Genomic DNA, 20104 nt, shown 5'->3' on the forward strand with positions numbered 1-20104 from the left:
CACCTTCGGCAGCCGTTAGCCCTGGGTGGATGTGGAGGTGCATCGTTAAGCTGGGGTGGCGCTGTCCCATGAACCGATCGTGACTGCCAGGCTGGGGGTTGGATTTTACTCTGCACGTAATTGATAAATACCCTAACTACTGTGGAGAAAAGGAGTAAAAGCTGATTATATCTGCGTTTAGAAAGATTTCCTCGGCAGCTGCGTATCTCTTTTGGAGACTCCTGCAGAGGGCAGGGAGTAAGAGGAAGGCGTCCAGGCGAGGGATGATAAGAATTCGAATTGATTCAGTAAAACAGAAATGAAAAGAAAGAAGAGTGCAAAGAGAGAATCTTCAGAATTTGGACACTAATTGGCCAATGCTACTTGGCCAGAATTTGACACTAATTGGGACTTGATGGGGAGGGGTTTGTCAAAACAACTCCAAGCTGTCAAGATTGGCCGGTCCCAGTCACGAGCCCTTGGTGAGGAGGGGGATGGGGAGCAGGTTTGGGAGACGTGAGTAGGCAGCAGGCATTGAATTTGAACATGAGCACAGGCGATCATGAACCATCCCTATGGAGATGTCCCCCATGGAGATGGTTTAATGTGAGCCTGAAGTTTCAGAGAAAGATCTGGGCAGAAATAAAGACTTGGACTCATGATGGAATGGAAGGCAGGTGGGGCAGCCTTGGGCAACAGTAGGACTTTCGGGGAGAACAGGAGGAACTGAGGCCAGAACGGGCTGGGCAGGTGGTAAGAGATGTGGGTGTACCAGGCAGTTGGGCTCTGCAGCGGGGAAGGAAGGAAGAGCTTCAGGAAGAGGGTAATCAATGTGCCTGAGCACCAAAGGGTCTCAGAGGCTGAGAATCAGAACCAGACTGTCGGATTTCATCAGAGCAGTTTCCAGGAGAGGACAAAATCTCCAAATGCAAGGGGTTGGCAGCGACTGGGGCTGACAGTCACTGGGGGGTGAGGAAGGAGAGACTTGGGGTTGGAAGGGGTTGGAAGGGGTTGGCAGCGGCTGGGGGGTGAGGAAGGAGAGACTGGGCGTGTGGTCCATCCTCTCAAGAGATGCTTGTCAGTGCGAATAGGTGACCGCATCAACCCGGCACACTTGTTGATCTGAGCCAAGAGGTAGCAAATGCGACTCCTGTTCCTTCCTTGCAAATCGGAGTGCCCCCTCCCCTGAGGTGGGCCCAAATTCTGGTCATCCTTCAAGGCTCAGCCTAGGCGCTCCTCCTCTGGGTGGCTCTGCAAATGTCTACAGCGGAAAGGTGCACCTTCATTTAAGTGTCTGCAGCCTTTGCCTGTCCACGTGGCCTGTGACTCTTCCATCTCTGTGTGGCTCTTCTTTATGTTATTTCTCCTGCCAGCCCTGGGGCTCTGGGGGAACACCAACCACTCGGGGTTCTGCCCCATACCTGGGGGAGCTCCGCAGACTTGGAAGGCATGGATGAATGAATGAGTGAATGAATGATTGTGCTTGTGAGCCGAAGAACTTGACTTTGAGGAGGGCAAAAAGCACCCTCCTCCTCCCCAGGTCACAGGCCTGCTCCTGGGCCAGAAACTCCAGAAACTCCCCTTAGTTCTGGAGCCTTAGAAGGTCAGATCTGTTTGAGTTGAAATCTTGGCTTAAATGTTTACAGAACTGGAATATTTATATGGCTTGATTCAAGGAAATGCTGAAGACAGGAACAGTGGTTATTAATAAATCATAACAACAACGATTTTCCTTTCAAGATGCTCTATGGGCCTTATAAGTAATATCTGTGTGATTGATCGGCTGGGGGACAACCCGGGCTGGCCGGGCAGCCTAAGTGGCATCTGCAGGAAGCGCCTCCCTGGTGAACTGAGGGGAGCAGGGGCTGGCCTCTCCTCTCCTCCACTGGAGCCCTGCTTCTGCCAAGGACAGGTGATTCTGTAAATCAACTATACTTCAATTTAAAATAAAAGAGTAAGCCAAAGTAGCCCGTGATGTTTGACAACTATGTCTTACATCCATTACCTGCCTGGTGTGGTGATGAGAGCCACAAGTGCAGAACTAGATAAGATATCATGTCCTCCCATCCCTACCCCTCAGTCTAGAGGGACAGAAAGGCAACCACACAGATTAATAAATACCAGCCATGGACCACATGTCCTGGTAGAGGAGGGAATGACTATCTAGAAGAGATCAGAAGGAAGGTTCTGTGGAGTTGGATCTTGAAGGATAAATAGGAGCTCACCATGCAGCCAAGCCAGGGATTGAGTAGGAAAGGGATGGAAGAAACAACTGTGGCTTGCAGGGACCATGCGTTCCGATCATAAGTTAGGATCCGTGGTCTAAGAATTGTAAGTGTGATTACATTTGGACTCAGAGTTGTTCCTCCAAAGTCCAGGATGGCCCCTCCTAGTGACCACTGCAGCAGTATCCTTGATACTGGCCAGAGAGAGGAGAGAAGCTTTCCCCAGGAAAGAGGGGAGAGCGAGGGGAAGGGGTAGGGGAGGCATGGGAGGGGCAAGAACTCAATCACTGTGAAGGGCAGTACCAACCCTGGCAGAGCACTGCTCAGTGGTCTCTGCGGGGCAGGAGTGCTCAAGGCACTCGGTGGCTCTAGGTTGGAGGGGCGGCCCCTTCACCCTGCCAGGGAGCCGTCAGCAAGTCACAGCAAGCACCTGCAGCAGAGGCCCTGCGGTGCAGGCCCAGCTGCCAGGATGATCCCAGGGAAGCAGCAAGGTGGTTTGCCAGGTGGGATGGGGCTTCTGGGCAATGGTGCTGAGATCTGATGCTGCCAGGGGAGAGGTGCCACGCAGGTACCAGGGAGGGAGTCTGCTGGGGCCAGCTCCCTTGGGGCCTGAGTGACAGGAACCCTGCTAGAATGTGAGCTCTAGCAGGATCCAGATGTTTATGTTTCTTATTTTACTGCTTTTTCCCCAGCACCTATAACAGTGATTGGCACATAGTAGGTACTAATAAATAATTGCTGAATGAATGAATGAGTCATTGAACAAATGGAAAGCTGGATGGATGGATGGGTGCATGGAGGCATGGATGGATGAACAAACCTGGGGAAAGGCAGAATCTTGGATCCCAGAGACATAGCAGAAACTAATCAGGCAGGCTGTGCACTCCCCCAGGTGGATGACCTTGGGCTGTGGTGTTGAGGGGTTCCAACCCATGCCCCTTTGAACCCAAGGGGGAGATAGGCCAAGCATGATCATGCCCTGCTGGCCGAAGCTCCCATACTCTGGTCACCGGGCAGCTGGGATGCCAGGGTGGGGCAAGGACTGACCACTGGCCTGCCATCCTTCATGCTCACTGTGTGTGTGCTTGGCTTCCAGCCCGCTCCAAAAGCCTGGTGATGGGGGAGCAGAGCCGGAGCCCTGGACAGCCACCCTGCCCCCGCAGGCTGGGCCCCGTCCTGAAGGCGGGCTGGCTGAAGAAGCAGAGGAGCATCATGAAGAACTGGCAGCAACGCTGGTTCGTGCTGCGTGGGGATCAGCTCTTCTACTACAAGGACAAAGATGAGAGCAAGCCCCAGGTGAGGGGCGTGCGTCCTGTGTCCAGCGGGCATCACAGCAGGGCTCCAGGGGGGGGTGGGGGGGGGCGGGCGTGTTTAACTACGTCCAGGAGAGGGGAGAAGGCAGAGAGTGACCCTCCTGTCCGCACCTCCACCCCTCAAGCACCAAGCCCCTGACTCCACTCAGCATGACATTTCACTGGGATCTCCAAAGTGAGCTTTATCCCCTGCCACCACGTTCCCAGTATCACACCTTGTTTTACTGTGACACATCCACAGCTTCAGTAATGGAAATGTTTCCTTCTAATGTTGATAGAGAACATCCCTCCATGGCTTAAAAAAACAACTCTTCCTCATGTCCTTTTCAGCCTCTTAGTGCTTCCAAGGAGGACACAGGTGCACACACTCCATTGCTTCCATTATGCAGGGAAACGGGCACCCAGACACATCTAATGTCTTACTGAATTCTGGCTCGTGGTGAAACCCCTGTGTCAGAGGCCTCTGCCTGTCAGGGGAGGCTTCTGTTTTCCACCAGCCCTGTAAGCTCCACCTCAGGCGCTTAACACGTCTGCCTTTCTACCCAGTTCCACTAAGTTCACTCACTCAGAGCAGTCGGTGGCCTCATGCGCCATGGTGCAGCCTGGTCACAGCTGCCCTGTGCAGACATCGTAACCGAGTGCTCTGCATGCTGCCGGCCAGGGTGGCTGGGCTTGCGGAGCTTGGGCAAGCTAACCCTTGTTATGGGATTCAGACAGAGAGAAGATGTCTGGGAGCTGCCCTCGCTTCTCTTGGGGAAAATGGGGAAGGGAACTTGCAGGACTTCTTCCGAAGGTGGCTCCTAGTCATTCATCCAAGTTGGAAAGAAAAGGGAGATCCCCTTGTTTGGGGTCAGGGGTCACAGAGCTTTGCAGGGCCGTAACCTGTGCACATCCAGCAGTTCCACGGTGTGCTCAGGGGCCTGGGGGGCGGGGAGGGGGCTCTGTGATGGGCAAGGTGGAAGGAGGTACCTGGGCACAGCACGGTATCACGTCGTCAACACAGCGAGAAAAATGACCCTGTCACTCCTCTCCCAAATTTTCTGAGTATGAAGAAGGAATTGTCCTATCTTTAACACTTCTCCAATACTGGGGACCCTCCCTTAAAAACATGGGACTCTGGGGGTGGGAAGGAGCAGGCCTCATCTCAGAGACCTCAGTGGCACTAGTCACCAGCTGCAACTTAATAACTTTCTGTCTTCACTGTATTTATTCTAGTGGTTAACTTTTGTTTATGGAAAGCCATACTGGTTTCCATTCGCGAGAGTCATAGCATGTTTTCCTTTCTAAAATATATCTAAGTTAAAAACAAAAAGTGTTGCACAGCAGTGTGAGTGTACTTAATGCTACTGAACTGTACACTTAAAAATCATTAAAATGGTAAATTACATGTTATGTACATTTTAACACACACACAAACAAGTGAGACTGCTTAAGGAAAAGTTTTACACCAATAACAGTAGAGATGAGAGGTGAGGATGACAAAAATCATGAAGGTGGATCTAAGCTAAAGTTTAGGGAACTCTGATCTTGTCCGGCCTCCCAGGCTTTATAAGGAAGGAAAAGAACTCCCAGAGAGGTGGAGTGGAACAAACAAGAACTTTGAATTTGATCTGAATTAGGTCAGTCATGCTAGCTGAATAACTTGGTATAAGTCACTTAATTTTTTTTTTTTACTTTCAGTTTCATCATTGCTAAAATGGAGACATTATTACCTACCTCACAGAGATGCCCTAAGAATTAGATTATAGAACATATATGCAACGGAGTACAAATCCTAGCACCTGGGATACTTAAGTCTGGGTACCCTCATGCTCCCTCAGCCCTGCCTTTGCCTTGCTCCCTGTCTCCCCAGCCCTGCCCCTCAGCTTGCTCCCCAGATCAGGAACCACACCTCTGGCTTGCCCACCGCCATTTTCCTTCTGGCTTCTGCGTTTTGTGTTGAAGACCAGCCTTGGCCCTTCCTTCAGTGGCATCTTGGCTTTCCTGGCTGTCCTATTGGTGACATGTCACTCTGATGATGGTGACCAAAGTTGCCGGAGTCCCTAGCACCTCAGAGCCCTGCCTATGGCCCCTACTGTCATCCCCCTCCTGGCCCAGGCCACAGCACCATCTCCTGGGAGAAATGCATTATGATGTTGGGTGAACCCAGTGGTCTAAAGTAACACACTGAGGTCACCAGGCTACGTGTGGACCCCTGCCCCAGGCTTCCCCACATCTTCTTCACGGTGAGCATCAGGTGGCCCTCACCTGTCACTGCAGCTCCAGAAGGAACCTCCATCCCCCAGATTTCCCAGACTGGACATTCTTCTCCCTCACCTGCCACCTTCTCCAGACTTCAATGGCTTCTGGTGGAAATAGCTAATTGAATGGAAGTAATGACATCCCCAGTCACCAGCCTGGACAAAGGAGGAGCCCTGGGGCCCGACCCAAGCTAAACCAGCACAGTCGTCACCAGGGAGCCATTGGACCCCTGAAAGGAGCCAGCATCTCCAACAGATGCCGGCATCATGCCCAGGGCTTCTCTTTTGGCTTCTCCGGGTCTCACTGACCCTGACAGATCCTCATGGGGAATTATTCTTTTCCATAATCCCCCCTCCCCAACAAAGCCTGACTGCTCTTGCAGCCCTGTTGCTCAGGTTCCCAATCTCAAGGAGACTCTTGGTCAAATTTGACTCATTTATCTTTATAGTATGATCTCAAACCTACATGCCTGCTGGCAGAATAACCCTCAGATTTCCATTTAATTGCATGAACTACATGTAATGGACTAATTCTCAATATCTGGTTCCTGGAAAAATGGGCCCTGCTCACTGTTTACAGTGATAGAAGTGCCCAGGCAGTGAGCTCCCTCCTAACAGATGGCCTGTCATCTGTCCAGCAGATGTAATTGTGGAGAGGAGGGATGTCCAGCTACCCTTGAGGCTGCCCAGAGCACATACACGTGATAAGGATCACTCCCAGGCCACATTCTTGTTCTCTCTCCAAAGCCCTAGCTCTTCCCCTCTCCCCTTCTCACTGGCCGGAAGGTCAGCAGAGGACATAGAGCACAGGGATGGGGAAAATTCAAGATGGCGGAAGAATTGGCTCAGATGGAAACTCAGATAGAAAGACTAGGCAAAGGTGCTTTAAAACAGAACCTGAAAGTGTGGCCCTGTCCCTCCAGCTTTTCCCAACACATGTCCCTAATAGTTTCCAGCAGACAGATCCTACAGTTTTACTAATAAAAGAGTCCAGGTTTTTTCCTCTTAAATAGTTTTAGCTTCTGCGAAATGTTTCTTGCACCATGAAAACTCCTGCCACATTCTTTCTTGATCAGCCTGGTCTGTTTCCACTGTTTGAGGATTCACTTTAAGTCTAGTTATCCCACTCCTTCACTGTGGGTTTCTTGGCTTTGAATAGAAATGGAATAGAATAGAAATGGAAAGTACAACTTCCAAAACATGAGATGGAAAGAATGTAACAAATTAAATGTGATCATTTCAACAAATGGGCAGAAAATGGAGGGGAGGAAAAAACAAAAGTAAAAGGTAAATAGAAAACAAAAAAGTAAATAAATAAGATAGCAAGGAATAGGAAGAAACCTTTCAGTTGTCATAATAAATGTGAATAGGTCAGATTCATCTGTCTCTTAAAAGACAGAAAGTGGAAGTCTGGCTTAAAAAAGAGAAAGTAATAAAGAAAAAGGTTGAAAAACAAAACAATGGGAAAAACGGAAGCCAGCAAATGCAAGCAAAAAGAAAACAGATTTAGGAATATCAAAATCAAATAGAATAGAATTCAAGGTGATAGGAACAAAAGGGAACAAAGAGAAACATTTCATTATAATATAAATAACACCCTACTGAGAAAATAGAGCAGCTGTGAACTTTTATGTTCTTAATGACATAGCTTTGAAGGATACTTAAACAAAGAAAAAGAATTCTCATTGTTCTCCATTTTTAAAAAAATGAAATTATAGAGACACATTCACTGACAATAGTGCAAAAGAAAAAAAAGACTTAGAGATTAAGAACAAAATGACAGTGAGTGAGGGCATATATGCAAGAGAGAGAGAAATCTATACACGTGGAAATAAAACACACATGTACTTCATAACACCTCCTAAGTTAATAAGAAAATCAAAACTTAAATTCAAACTTCTAGTCAAGGATGACAGAGTTAAAAACCCCAAAATTCCAATAAAGAGCACTAAAGGTGTGCTTGTGAAGGTCTGGACACACCTAGATGGAGAGGGCAGGAGCGAGACAGCCACATTCTGGATGCTGGACAGCAGGTGGGTGGGAGGTAGCTGATCAGCCGACCCCAGAGAGCTAAATTCCAAGCCAGCACCACAGAGAGCACAAAAATCTATCGGGTTTGCAAATCCCCTCACCGCCCAGCAAAGACTCAGACATTAGCAGGACCAGTTATCTCTGGAAATGAGGGCAAAAGAAGAGCTTCAGACAGGAGTTCTGATTGAAAGTCAGTGTAAAAAGCAGTTAAGAGGGTTCCCTTTTCACCACACCCTTTCCAGCATTTATTGTTTGTAGATTTTTTGATAATGGCTATTCTGACTGACGTGAGATGATACCTCATTGTAGTTTTGATTTGCATTTCTCTAATAATTGGTGATGTTGAGCATCTTTTCATGTGCCTCTTGGCCATCTGTATGTCTTCCTTGGTGAAATGTCTATTTAAGTGGTCCACCCATTTTTTAACTGGATTGTTTGTTTTTTGACATTGAGCTCCATGAGCTGTTTGTATATTTTGGAGATTAATCCTTTGTCTGTTGTGTCATTTGCAGATATTTTCTCCCATTCTAAGGGTTGTCTTTTTCTCTTGTTTATGGTTTCCTTTGCTGTGCAAAAGCTTTTAAGTTTAATTAAGTCCCTTATGCTAACGCATATATATGGAATCTAAAAAAAAAAAAAATGGTACTGATGAACCTAGTTGCCGGGCAGGAATAAAGAGGTAGACATAGAAAATGGACTTGAGGCCATGGGGTGGGAGGGCGAAGCTGCGGGAAAGTGAGAGTAACATCAACATATATACACTACTGAATGTAAAATAGTTGGCTGGTGGGAAGCAGCAGCATAGCACAGGGAGATCAGCTTCGTGCTTTGCGATGACCTAGAGGAGTGGGATGGGGAGGATGGGAGGGAGGCTCAAGAGGGAGGGTGTATGGGGACATGTGTATGCATTTGGCTGATTCACTTTGTTGTGCAACAGAAACTAACACAGTACTATGAAGCAATTATACTCCAATAAAGATCTATTAAAAAAAAAAGCAATTAGGTCCCAGATCTCCCGAACCACCTTGTACAAAGCTGTGACTGCCCTCCCTCATTAGGGCATAACACTTGGAAGGAAGCTGAGGATGCTGGCCCCCTCATTGGCGGGGTGGTGGGGGGTACCACACTAGAACAGGAGGCTTAGAGGGAGGTGGGCATGCATATCAGTTACTTAGCCCTCCCAGTCTTTATCCCACACTTGGCCGCCAGATCCCAGCGGTCAGGAATAGCCCTCAGGAAGGAAATGAAGGATTTTCACTGGAGAATCTGACAGGCCAAGAAGAAAAACACAAAATATACTGACAGGAGGGGTCCCCCATGAAACAGGCCAGGCAGATCTCTCTCTCTGTAAACATTCACCACCCGCCCCCATACAATTTCCAATCAGCTGCTTAGAGAACTGTAACTAGTGGGAGTAAAGAACTGTGGGTCACTAGAAGGTGACTAGAAGGTGACTGGAAGGTGACTGGAAGGTGACTGGAAGGTGACTAGAAGGTGACTGGAAGGTGACTAGAAGGTGACTGGAAGGTGACTGGAAGGTGACTAGAAGGTCACTGGAAGGTCACTAGAAGGTGACTGGAAGGTGACTAGAAGGTGACTGGAAGGTGACTGGAAGGTGACTAGAAGGTGACTAGAAGGTCACTAGAAGGTCACTAGAAGGTGACTGGAAGGTGACTAGAAGGTGGCTAGAAGGTGACTAGAAGGTGACTAGAAGGTGACTGGAAGGTGACTAGAAGGTGACTAGAAGGTCACTAGAAGGTGACTAGAAGGTGACTAGAAGAATTCACCCAAAGTGAATTCTTTCACTTAAGGAAAGAATTGTATATGAAGGCCAGACAAACACAGGAAAGGGGGGAAAAAACAACTTGGAGGCAATAAAAACTGCAGGGGGGAGAAAGCTTTTATATAAAACTGTCTTTAACATTCTCAGAGAGAGACTATAAAATGGACAGTCAGAGCACAAACCGGCTCCCAGAATTCAGAAATAAAATACCAGAAACAAAAACTCAAATGGGGCTTCCCTGGTGGTGCAGTGGTTAAGAATCTGCCTGCCAATGCAGGGACACGGGTTCAAGCCCTGGTCCAGGAAGATCCCACATGCCGCGGAGCAACTAAGCCCATGCACCACAACTACTGAGCCTGCGCTCTAGAGCCCGTGAGCCACAACTACTGAGCCTGCGTGCTACAACTACTGAAGCCTGGGCGCCTAGAGCCTGTGCTCCGCAACAAAGACAAGTCACTGCAATGAGAAGCCCGCTCACTGCAACAAAGAGTAGCCCCTGCTTGCTGCAACTAGAGAAAGCCCGCGTACAGCAGTGAATACCCAACACAGCCAAAAATAAATAAACAAATACATAAATAAATTTATAAAAAAAAAAAAAAAACTCAAATGAAGGGTTGGATGTAAAACTTAATCTCCCGGAAAGATGAACAACAGAGAGGAAAAGAGGAGAGACAACTCAGCGTCTGAGAAGAAGTTCTAGAAAGAGAGATGAAAGTCATCCTTAGAAAAAATATTCAGTTAAATTAAATTTGCTAGGATGGGAGTATAAACAGTGAATGCTGACTGATATAACCAAAGTTACTGTGGGGGTTCAGGAAGTCACATAGGGAGGGGCGGCAGGGAGGGCAGTTAAATAAAGCAAAATCTCAAACTGCCATGCTGGGAATTCCATAGATAATGCCTAAAATTTTAAATCAAGACATGGTAATGTAAGCATCTTATTTAGAAATAAACATAAGAAAAGAAAAAAAAAACCTCACCTAAAAGAGCTGAAAGTGGTGACTAAGATTTGGGCAATGGTAGAAGAGGAAGAAATTGCTGCCTTATAACAAGCCTTGTAGAGCTATTTGATTCTCTAAACTGTGTTTAGATATAACTTTCACTAAAAAAATAAGTGAAATAAAGCTAAAATAGTTTAATTTGGGGATTTTCAGAATATAGCTACTACAAATCAAAGCTATAGGGTAAGACTTTGGGGAGAAAATGGAGAATGAGGTGATGATCAAAAAACTTGAGATTTATCTGTATTACAGTTGGCCCTTCATATCCGTGGGCTCCACAGCCATGAATTCAACTGGGCTTAAAACTATTCAGAAAAAAAAAAAAATTTCCAGAAAGTTCCAAAAAGCAATACTTGAATTTGCTGTACACCGGCAACTATTTTACATAGCATTGACATTGTATTAGGTATTATAAGTAATCTAGAGATGCTTTAAAGTATATGGGAAGATATGCTTAGGTTATATGCAATTACAAGCATTTTATATAAGGGACTTGGGAATCCGAGGTTTTGGGTAACTTCATGGGGGAGCAATATAGGAACCCTTCCCCGGCACTACTGAGGGGTGATTGTCTTTTCATTTCTCACAATGAGACTATATTTATTTATGTCCATATTTTAAAATATCTTAAGTTAAACAAGGAAAGAAAAACTAAAAGCAGAAAAGGAAGGCAACAGGGACACAGCCCTAGAGAGTTCTCTTCAGGTAACCAGAAAGGGGAGCAGACAAAGGGCTCCCTCTTCCAGACAGAGCTGCCAAGCCCAGCTGGTCTCTGCAGAGCTGGCCTTGGCACATTGGAGGTGCTCAGAAATTGTGTAACTTTGTGTGTGGAGGTAGGCGATTTCAGGCAGCTCATGCCCAGGGCGGAGCTCAGGGCCTCTGAAGCAGAAGTGTGAGGGTCATCGTGTTGTCAGGAACCCAGACTGCACACGTGGTACCAGAAGCTGGATGTGGACGGCTCGGGGGCCACACTCAGAAGCTGGGTCCTGGCAGCACTGGGGGGCTGTGAGGTTTGGGAGCTCGGACTTAGCCTTCTGCACTCCGAGAGGAAAGTCATCCATGGCAGCACAGGCAGGGAATGTCAGGGTGCCAGGCTGGAGGCAGAAGGACCATCCAAATGGGGCTGTTGTCCTGACAGTCGGTGTGGCCTAGAAGACCGCCAGGTGCTGGAACAAAGGGCTGGGGAGCCTTGACAGCAGCAGGGGACAAAGTGTGGGAGCTGACGCCTGCATCCCTGGGTGGCAGAGTCTCAAATCTACGCCCATGTGGCCGATGCAGCTGTAGGTTCTAGCAGAGGCGATTTAAAAATCACTTTGAGAGCAGGCTGGGTTTTGTTTTGTTTTGTTTTCCAGGAGCGTAAGTAATGGGAGTGGGAGAGAAGATTGATTTAAAGTTTGATTTAATTTAGAGTAAAAGGTTGGAATTGGGAGGACGAGAGACAAGATGGATGGGAAAGCAGATGCACTTCTAGGAGAGAACATTAATATGGGGCAATCAGAAACCAGCAGTCTTTAAGAAAGAGGAAACCTCAGGGGAGGAAAGAGAGGCCATCTGACTCCAGAACTTGAAGGTCACAGGGAATGTTCCAGCAGGCCGCCAATCACCCCTTTCCTCCTTCCTTTGTTTACCAAGCTTGAATGTCAAAGACAAAAACGGTGCTGTCATGAGCTGGCTCCTTGGGTCCTGGCTCCTGAGGAAGGTGCCTGTGTTGTCTTCATGTTCCGGATGAGGGAATTTGGGGGCTGGCATCAGGCCTAGGTTAGTGGGTGTGTTACCATAGTGCCTGAAGTCTTTGCTTAATGTCTGCCCATGAAACCTCACAGCTTTGGCTAGTAAGACTCTACCCACCAGGGCCCTTATCTCAGCTCTATCTGGGGGCATAATTAAGATGCTGTCAGGCTGGTCTGAGCCAGTCCATGCTCACAGCAAGTCACAGAGCAGCCCCTGTGTCAGACGCTCTTTCGCATCTAGACCTTGTAAATTCGACTCAGCTGGAGTTGATTCAGCAAACACTAACTGAGCATCCTTCCTCAGTTGTAAACTGTTACTCAAACCAACCTAGAGGTCATTATTGTTACTGTTGTTGTTACCATTGTTGCTGTTGTTGACATTGCTACTGTTAATTTATAACACTTCCTTAGTTGTATGTCTTCTCCCTTCTAGTCTGTACCCTTCATTCAGGCAGGGCCTCAGTCTATCTTATTACTTATCTTTTCCCACCACCCAGCACAGTGCCTGACACATAACTGATATGCAGTAATATTTGATACTTACATGAATAATTGAATGAATGAATGAGTGAATGAATGAAGAAATGAGTAAATTGACTGAATGAGTGAACACTGATCCAGCCTGTGTTAGATCCTTGGTGGGAAAATATTTCATTGTTTTTGTAAAGTGCTTGAAAAGTGACAAGGAGCTTATTGGACTGCCTTCCCCTATTAGTATGTAAGCTCATCAAGGTCGGGATTTTGTTTGTTTTGTTTACCCTGTATCCTGATTGTCCAGAACAGTGCCTGACACCTAGTAGAAGCTCAATAAATCCTTTTTAAATAAACATTCATAATTTCCATTGAGCCTCACAGCAATCTTAACAGGGCAGATACAATTCATTTCCATTGTATAGGTGGGGAAAATGAAGCTCAGAAGGGTGGAATGGAAGCTTGCATACTATGGAAAGAAAATAATATTTGGAATCACAGAACCTGGGTTCAAATCCCATTTATACCACCTACAGGTTGTAGATTTAGGCAGATCATTGAAGCCCCTCTTGCTCCCACATTTGGTGTGTTGTTCTGAGGCTGCCCTGAGAGTTGGACAAATGGCAGCTGGCGACAGTGGTGGTGTCAATGCTGCCTAAACACTCAGGGACAAGATTCCTGTAATTCTTAGAATGGGATCTAAGATAGAAGTCCTCCAAGAAGGCTTCTAAAGTGACATGTGAAAAGCAGGTGACCGAGCCTGGAAGCGGGGATCACCTGAACCCATGAGGCTCCCTGAGAGCAACCCTATGTTGCCTTTTCCAATTAAGAGTCCAGGCTGGACCTTAGCAAGTCGTTTTACTGAATCCTGCATGACAGAGAATGACAGATTTCCGAATTTTGGCTTCACTGCTTACTAGCTAGTTACCAGAGAAGGTATTTCCCTCTCTGAGCCTCAGATTTCTCTTTGTGAGATGGGAATAACCACACCTACTATATAGGGCTGCTGTGAGAGTAAGATTAAACGTATTGGAAACAGCCTAGTGTTGGCCTTCTCTCCTCGGTGGAACTGTACACAGTAAAGGGTTAGCAGTCATCCAGCTCAGCCAAGCAAGAGAAGTCCCGTGGCATGCAGCATGGCCCTGATCTTGGCTCTGCCTTACTTCATGGGTTTAAATCTAAATAAAAGCTAACACTTACATGCACACGAACCAAGCACGATCCTAAGTGCTTGGCATGTATTGACTTAATTCTCACAGCAACTCTACAAGGCACATGGTAGATAGTCTCCAAGGATAGCTGTCCCTATCCCTCCCCTGCCTATGCACACACCCCTCCTCCCAACAAGAAGTGGAGTCTCCTTCCTCTCTTCTGCACCTGAGCTGCCCTAGTGATTACTTGACCAATAGAATGAGGCAGAAGTGATGCCATGCAAGTTCTAGGTTCGGTCCTTGAGACACCAAGCCGTTTCTGCTTTTGCTCTGGGAAGCCACTGCTATGCTGTAAGGATGCTTGAGTGGACCGCAGAATTATGAGGAGATGGACCACATGGCCCAGACAGACAAGTAGGGCATCCTTGGACCTTCTGGCCCATTCCAACCTCCAGCAGCCAGGATGAGGGGTCTGAACTCCTGCCCATATGAGGGACAAACTGAATAAGAAATTTGGAGAAGAGAAATCTTGGAAAGGGCACTAGATCAGGCACTGCATCCTTATGCGAACAAGACTATATTTATTCTGTGACCCTCCAGAAGCTATAGCCCGGACAAACAGAATTGCACGGAGGCCACTGTGCCCTCCGTATAGGAAAGATACTTTGTTCCCGTGGAGTGGTCTGCTGGGCAGGGGTGAGCTCCAGTCCCTGGTGCTGGGCAAGCCGAAGCCAGACCATCACTTGACTAAGCAGCTTGGAGGAGAGTCTGTCGCTGGGAAGGAAGGTGGCCACAGATGATCTCCGAGTGCCCTTTCAACTCTCAAAGCCAGGAGGTCAGTGGAGACCTTATAAGGCAAGGAGGAATGGAGGGGCAATACTTAGAGTTAGCCAAACCATAGAGGTTTTCAGAAGTTCCATCCTGGATGAGTAAGAAAGAGAAGCAGGCAAGCTGTGGGGGTCTGGCCAGAGCAGGGGGATTTCCCAGAATTCCTGCGGCTGATGCCACTCCTGGTCATTAGTGGCCATTTAGTGCCAAGCTTAATGGTGGCTCCTGGCAAAGATCTTGCAGAGACACAATTGGCGGCAAGAGAGCTGATGGCTACAGACCTTGGTGCAGTGGGGCCTTTGCAGCTGGCGTCTCCACCAGTCACATCTGACCTCGTGAACTTGCCCCTGACTCTCTGAGAGGTCCAGAAGAGCCTGATTTCACTTCCCCCTTCATACTTTCCACCTGCACATCTCTGTGCACAGAAGAACAAGGGCTTGGTTACCTCCCTAGCTGCTCCCATAGATCTTGGCACAGCAAATTCCAGTTGATCAAGCTGTGCTCAGAGGAACATGCGTGAGTGAGAGGGAAGGACACTGAAGCATCACACAAGCCCTGCTCGCCGCCTCAGGATAGCTCAGTAGCTATTGAGCAAACGTCCTCCACAGGGCGGTAGAAATAACCATGAGCTGACTGGGAACTGATATTAACGTTGCCATTAGCGCCACAGAAGAAAAATTAAACAGTAAATGTTTTCTTGTTTTAAATGTCCTTGGGGATGACTTCAAATGCTGCTTTTGTGAAGAAATACTCACTGGAGTCTTATTAAAAGAAAAAGAGTCATCATTTATTTAGGTTCAAATGTCAGAATGCGTGGCTTTTTCTTAAGGGATACTTTATATTTTTGTAGCTATTTGAGAAATGTAACTCCCCTCTACTAACAGATAAAAATGAAAATTCTCGTCAAATAGTTATTTAAAATGAAACAGAAATGTATTTAGTAAATTCAGAATTGGCGGCAGCAGCCAACTCGTTTTTAAACAATTTTTAAACTATTTAGTTAAAGCAATTTTTTCTGCATCTGACATGTCAAGGAAAAACATAAGATGGAAGTAATCATCCAAAAGTATGAGTTTTCAAGCTTATCTTGCACCATATACCAGTGGTTCTGAGAGCGACCACTGGAATAACAACATCACAATACCGTATGAGTACCTACAACTCATTATATGACAAGATTTTGCCACTGTCGTGGGGAAAGAAAACCCAGTCACTAAGAAGCCTGATGACACGCTTGGGAGTATGTAAATCACAAGCGCCAAGTGTCTTGGTTGCCCCCGAATTATTTCGTACTCAGAGCGTCTCTGCCTACAGAATGGGTCTTCATCTTCTAAAAATGGCTTCTATGTTTCCTTCAATGTGGCTGCCTGTGCATGGAAATGTAATAACCTTCTCTCAGGCTCTGCTAATTTAAGTCAGCCACGGATATTCATTTACAGTATTTAAATGTCCTCCACTTAAAATAGATCAATCCTTTGGCTTTCAATTGAACCCAGTTAATTTACAGTAATAGCTGGAAGCCTGGTTGGTAGATGACTCATTTTGTCAATTACTAGGCAAAAAACGGAATCGAATGACATTGAGGCAGCATGGAAAACATATCTTATTCATTGTTTGATGAGCATAACTTACTTTTAATTACATTTGGGACATTCTAGCTCATTCATACTGCCTAAACACTCAGGGACAAGATTCGAGTACTGAGTTACTGTTTATCAGCAAAATGGAGGTGATCTGGGGGTGCTGCTGTGGGATTGCTGCCTCGCCTGGTCTGCTGAGGGTGATGGGTAGGCTTCCTGAATGATCCTTTGCAGAGGATCGGGATGGGGTGTGCCTTCCTCAGCAGAAAGACGCATGTGCCCCTCGGCGGCAGTCAGCTCAGCAGGTCAGCCTGGCATAGATCAAAGCAAAAGAATCTATACCGCGTTTCTCAGACTAACTTGCTCTCAACTAAACAGCATAGCAGTCCTCTCCCAAATCACCGTATACCCCAGAGCATAGCACTAGTTGCAGGGTCTGGAGAGCAGTAAGACAGACCAAACCACTTCCAGTCAAGACCATCCAAGGCAAGCCCCCAGGCCCGGCATCGACATGTCCCCACAGTGCATGTTCTGAGCAGAAACACACTTCCCGGGGAGTGTGCTCCAAGGCCCAGGCCAGCTGAGTGGCAGGGGCAGCCTCTGGGGCAGACTGTTCATCATGGGGGGAGAAGGCTGGAAGCTGTGCAGCCCCAGAAACATGGCAGAGACAGCCACGTGGAAGAATAGCCCTGTGGCTCAGTGCTGCAGACCCTGGGCTGTGGAGAGGCAGTGTCCCCCGGACTCCTCACAGCATGGGGTGGAGGCCAGGCAGCGCTGCCTACCAGGGGCTCCCAGTTCTGAAGCAGAGGCTTTTCCACACCCGCCACGTGGGCTCCAAAGAGCCAAGGGCAGAGTCAGCACCTAGGTGGGGCAGAAATTGACACCAACATCTGCCTGAGTCTTGGGTCAGAGAACGTACTGGAAAGAAGTGGCTGACCAGTGAAGACTCACTCCCCTATAGGAAGCTCAGAGCACGTGGCCTCTGATGGCTGGTTCCCTTCTGAATGCATCAGCCCTCGATGGCAGTTAACCGATGCAGCCACCAAATGGGCACCAGGGGGAGTAGGCTTAGTTCTCCCTGAACTCCTCCAGCTAGAACACCAGGTATTTTAAGGAGGCAAAGAGACCTACCATTAGGTCCATTGAGCCAAGGAGGAAGGGGGGCATTTTCACACTCCCAGGACCTCCCACTGCCCAGCGGAGATCCTTTACAGACTGGGCATTTGGCCAGGGACAGTGGGAGCCATGACCCCTCTCGGACAGTGACCTGTATCCTTGCTGGGTTTCTTGTGCTCCAGTCCAAAGGGTCAGGCAGGAAGGGGGTTCTCCACAGCCATCGTAGCTGGAGGCCAGAACCCAGACCTTCTGCCATGCCCTGCTCAGAGCTCTGACCATGAGAGCTAGGCAGATCCCAGCAGCCTGTGCCCCACAAGGCTGTATCACAAGTAGATGGGCCTGCCCTCTTATTGCTTTTCCTTCCCAACATCCAGTCAGAGGAGCAAGAGAATAATCATTAGTTAAATGGCTTTGCATAGAAATACAGTGTTTCAATAGTACTATGATTTTATTTATTTTTAAAAATAAATTCATTTATTTATTTATTTTTGGTGTGTTAGGTCTTCGTTACTGCGTGCGGACTTTCTCTAGTTGCAGCGAGCGGGGTCTACTCTTCATTGCGGTGCAGGGGCTTCTCATTGCAGTGGCTTCTCTTGTGGAGCATGGGCTCTAGGCTCTCAGACTTCAGTAGTTGTGGCTTGAGGGCTCTAGAGCGCAGGCTCAGTAGTTGTGGCTCATGGGCTTAGTTGCTCTGCGGCATGTGGGATCTTCCTGGACCAGGGCTTGAACCTGTGTCCCCTGCATTGGCAGGCGGATTCTTAACCACTGTGCCACCAGGGAAGTCCCAGTACTACGATTTAAAAACGTTTTTATTGGGCCAGGTGAGCAGTCTGGGACAAAATTATCTGAAATGTGTTTACTCAAAATAACATCTAGGGCTTCCCTGGTGGCGCAGTGGTTAAGAATCTGCCTGCCAATGCAGGGGACACGGGTTCAAGCCCTGGTCCGGGAAGATCCCACATGCCGCAGAGCAACTGGGCCCGTGCGCCACAACTACTGAGCCCACACACCACGACTACTGAAGCCCGCGTGCCTAGAGCCCGTGCTTCGCAACAAGAGAAGCCACCACAATGAGAAGCCCGTGCATCGCAATGAAGAGTAGCCCCTGCTCGCCGCAACTAGAGAAAGCCCGTGCACAGCAGCAAAGACTCAACACAGCCAAAAATAAATAAATAAAAATAAATAAATTTATTAAAAAAATAAAATAACATCTAATTAGTTAAAATAAACAATGCTAAATATTCCTGAAATCCCAGCACCTAAACAAAATAACAGTTTACCTCTTGCTTTGGCAAGTCTGCTGTGGATAAGGTGGCAGCTTCATCTGTTTCTGTGCCCTCTAAGGTTGGCACAGTGAGGGAGGGAAGAGAGAAGGATGGAGGTTACATTTCTAAAGGACCAGGCCCAGAAGTAGATGAAGTCATACCGCCTAGTCCCAGTGGCCAGAGCTCTGTCACCACTAGAGGGTTCAGGAAGCCCCCCTTGTAAGCATTCTGGTCCACTGACCACAAGCATTCGTTCCACTGTGTCCTTAGAAAGCTACTTGGCACCCCAGCACTGGGCCCATCACAGTGACACAGAGAGGCTAGGACACTAAATCTAGTGAGCGCTGGCTTCACACAGACACTTTGCAACATGGCATGCATCTTTTTCTCATGAACATGATCACAGGCATTAATGACAAGGGCCTGGGGGGTGATTGTATTGGGACCCCTTGCCTGGGTGGAGCTCGAGGTTTCACAGTGCTGGGACCATGGGCACAGCCTCAATCCTATAGCCTCTGGGAGGCTCAGGAATCACTCAGGGGGAGTCAGGTGTTCATGATTTGGGGCAGAGCCTAGATCAGAGTCCTGGAGTGGCACAGAACTAACTGCAGGGAAAACCAGGACCACTGGAGGGAGACCCACCCACCCTGGAGAGGACATTCCCTCTAAGGTTGGGAGAGACTGTTAACGCTGGGGCTGGAGGGTTGCTGAGGGCTCTGCCCAGACCCCAGGCTTAGTGCCGCAAGTCTGCCCCAGGCCCTGGGTCCCAGGCTCACCTTTGATCCCAGCTAGACTTGTGTGGGCTCAGGCCCCAGGCTGGGTGGCCTTCCCCGTGAGGGCTTCAGGGCCTGTGGCCATCTGGGGTGGTTCAGGAAGGTGCAGGGAGCTGGTGCTCAGACCCCAATGCCTCTGCTTTCTGCCAAGCACAGTGCTGTCCCTCCAACACTCTGCCCCGAGGGGCACCCCTCACGGGCTGACCGATTCTATCGGGAGACCAGGTGTAGCCGCGACATGGTGGTGAAGCGGGGCGCGGAGACGCGTGGAGCACACCAGGTGCATTTGGAGTGCACAGGAGGCAGCCCCAGGCTGGAATCGGTTGGGAGAATCTTCAGGATGAAGTCCTGAGCAAAGAATGAGGCCAGAGAAGTGACTCATCTCAACTCCTTAGGGAGGGAAGGTGCCCCAGCCAAGAAGCAATTTGTCTCCAACTTTTAGGTTGCCTTTTAAAATATCTACATTTTGGACAGTAATGGACCATGGCTAAAGGCTTGTATGATAAGGAAGGAGGAGGATGGTTCCCAGCTTGGCACTGAACTTCATTCTGATCTGCGTTATTTAAAATTTGGAGTGATTCAGCTCTTGGTTGGGTGTCAGAGGCTAAAGCTTTTTAA

At 48.0% G+C, this 20104-nt stretch overlaps 1 protein-coding gene across 5 annotated transcripts in view; it reads left to right on the forward strand.

Moving 5' to 3' along the window:
• ARHGAP22 (Rho GTPase activating protein 22) overlaps positions 1 to 20104 on the forward strand; it is a 213636-nt gene that overhangs the window by 77466 nt on the left and 116066 nt on the right. For all 5 annotated transcript variants that reach the window (XM_082425455.1, XM_082425457.1, XM_082425454.1 and 2 more), the window contains one exon: positions 3301 to 3500. In XM_082425455.1, the coding sequence (XP_082281581.1) occupies positions 3301 to 3500 (200 nt within the window). The remainder of the gene's footprint in view (positions 1 to 3300; positions 3501 to 20104) is intronic.

The sequence above is a fragment of the Balaenoptera physalus genome (genome assembly GCF_965194825.1).
Source record: "Balaenoptera physalus genome assembly, chromosome: 14".
Taxonomy (NCBI): domain Eukaryota; kingdom Metazoa; phylum Chordata; class Mammalia; order Artiodactyla; family Balaenopteridae; genus Balaenoptera; species Balaenoptera physalus.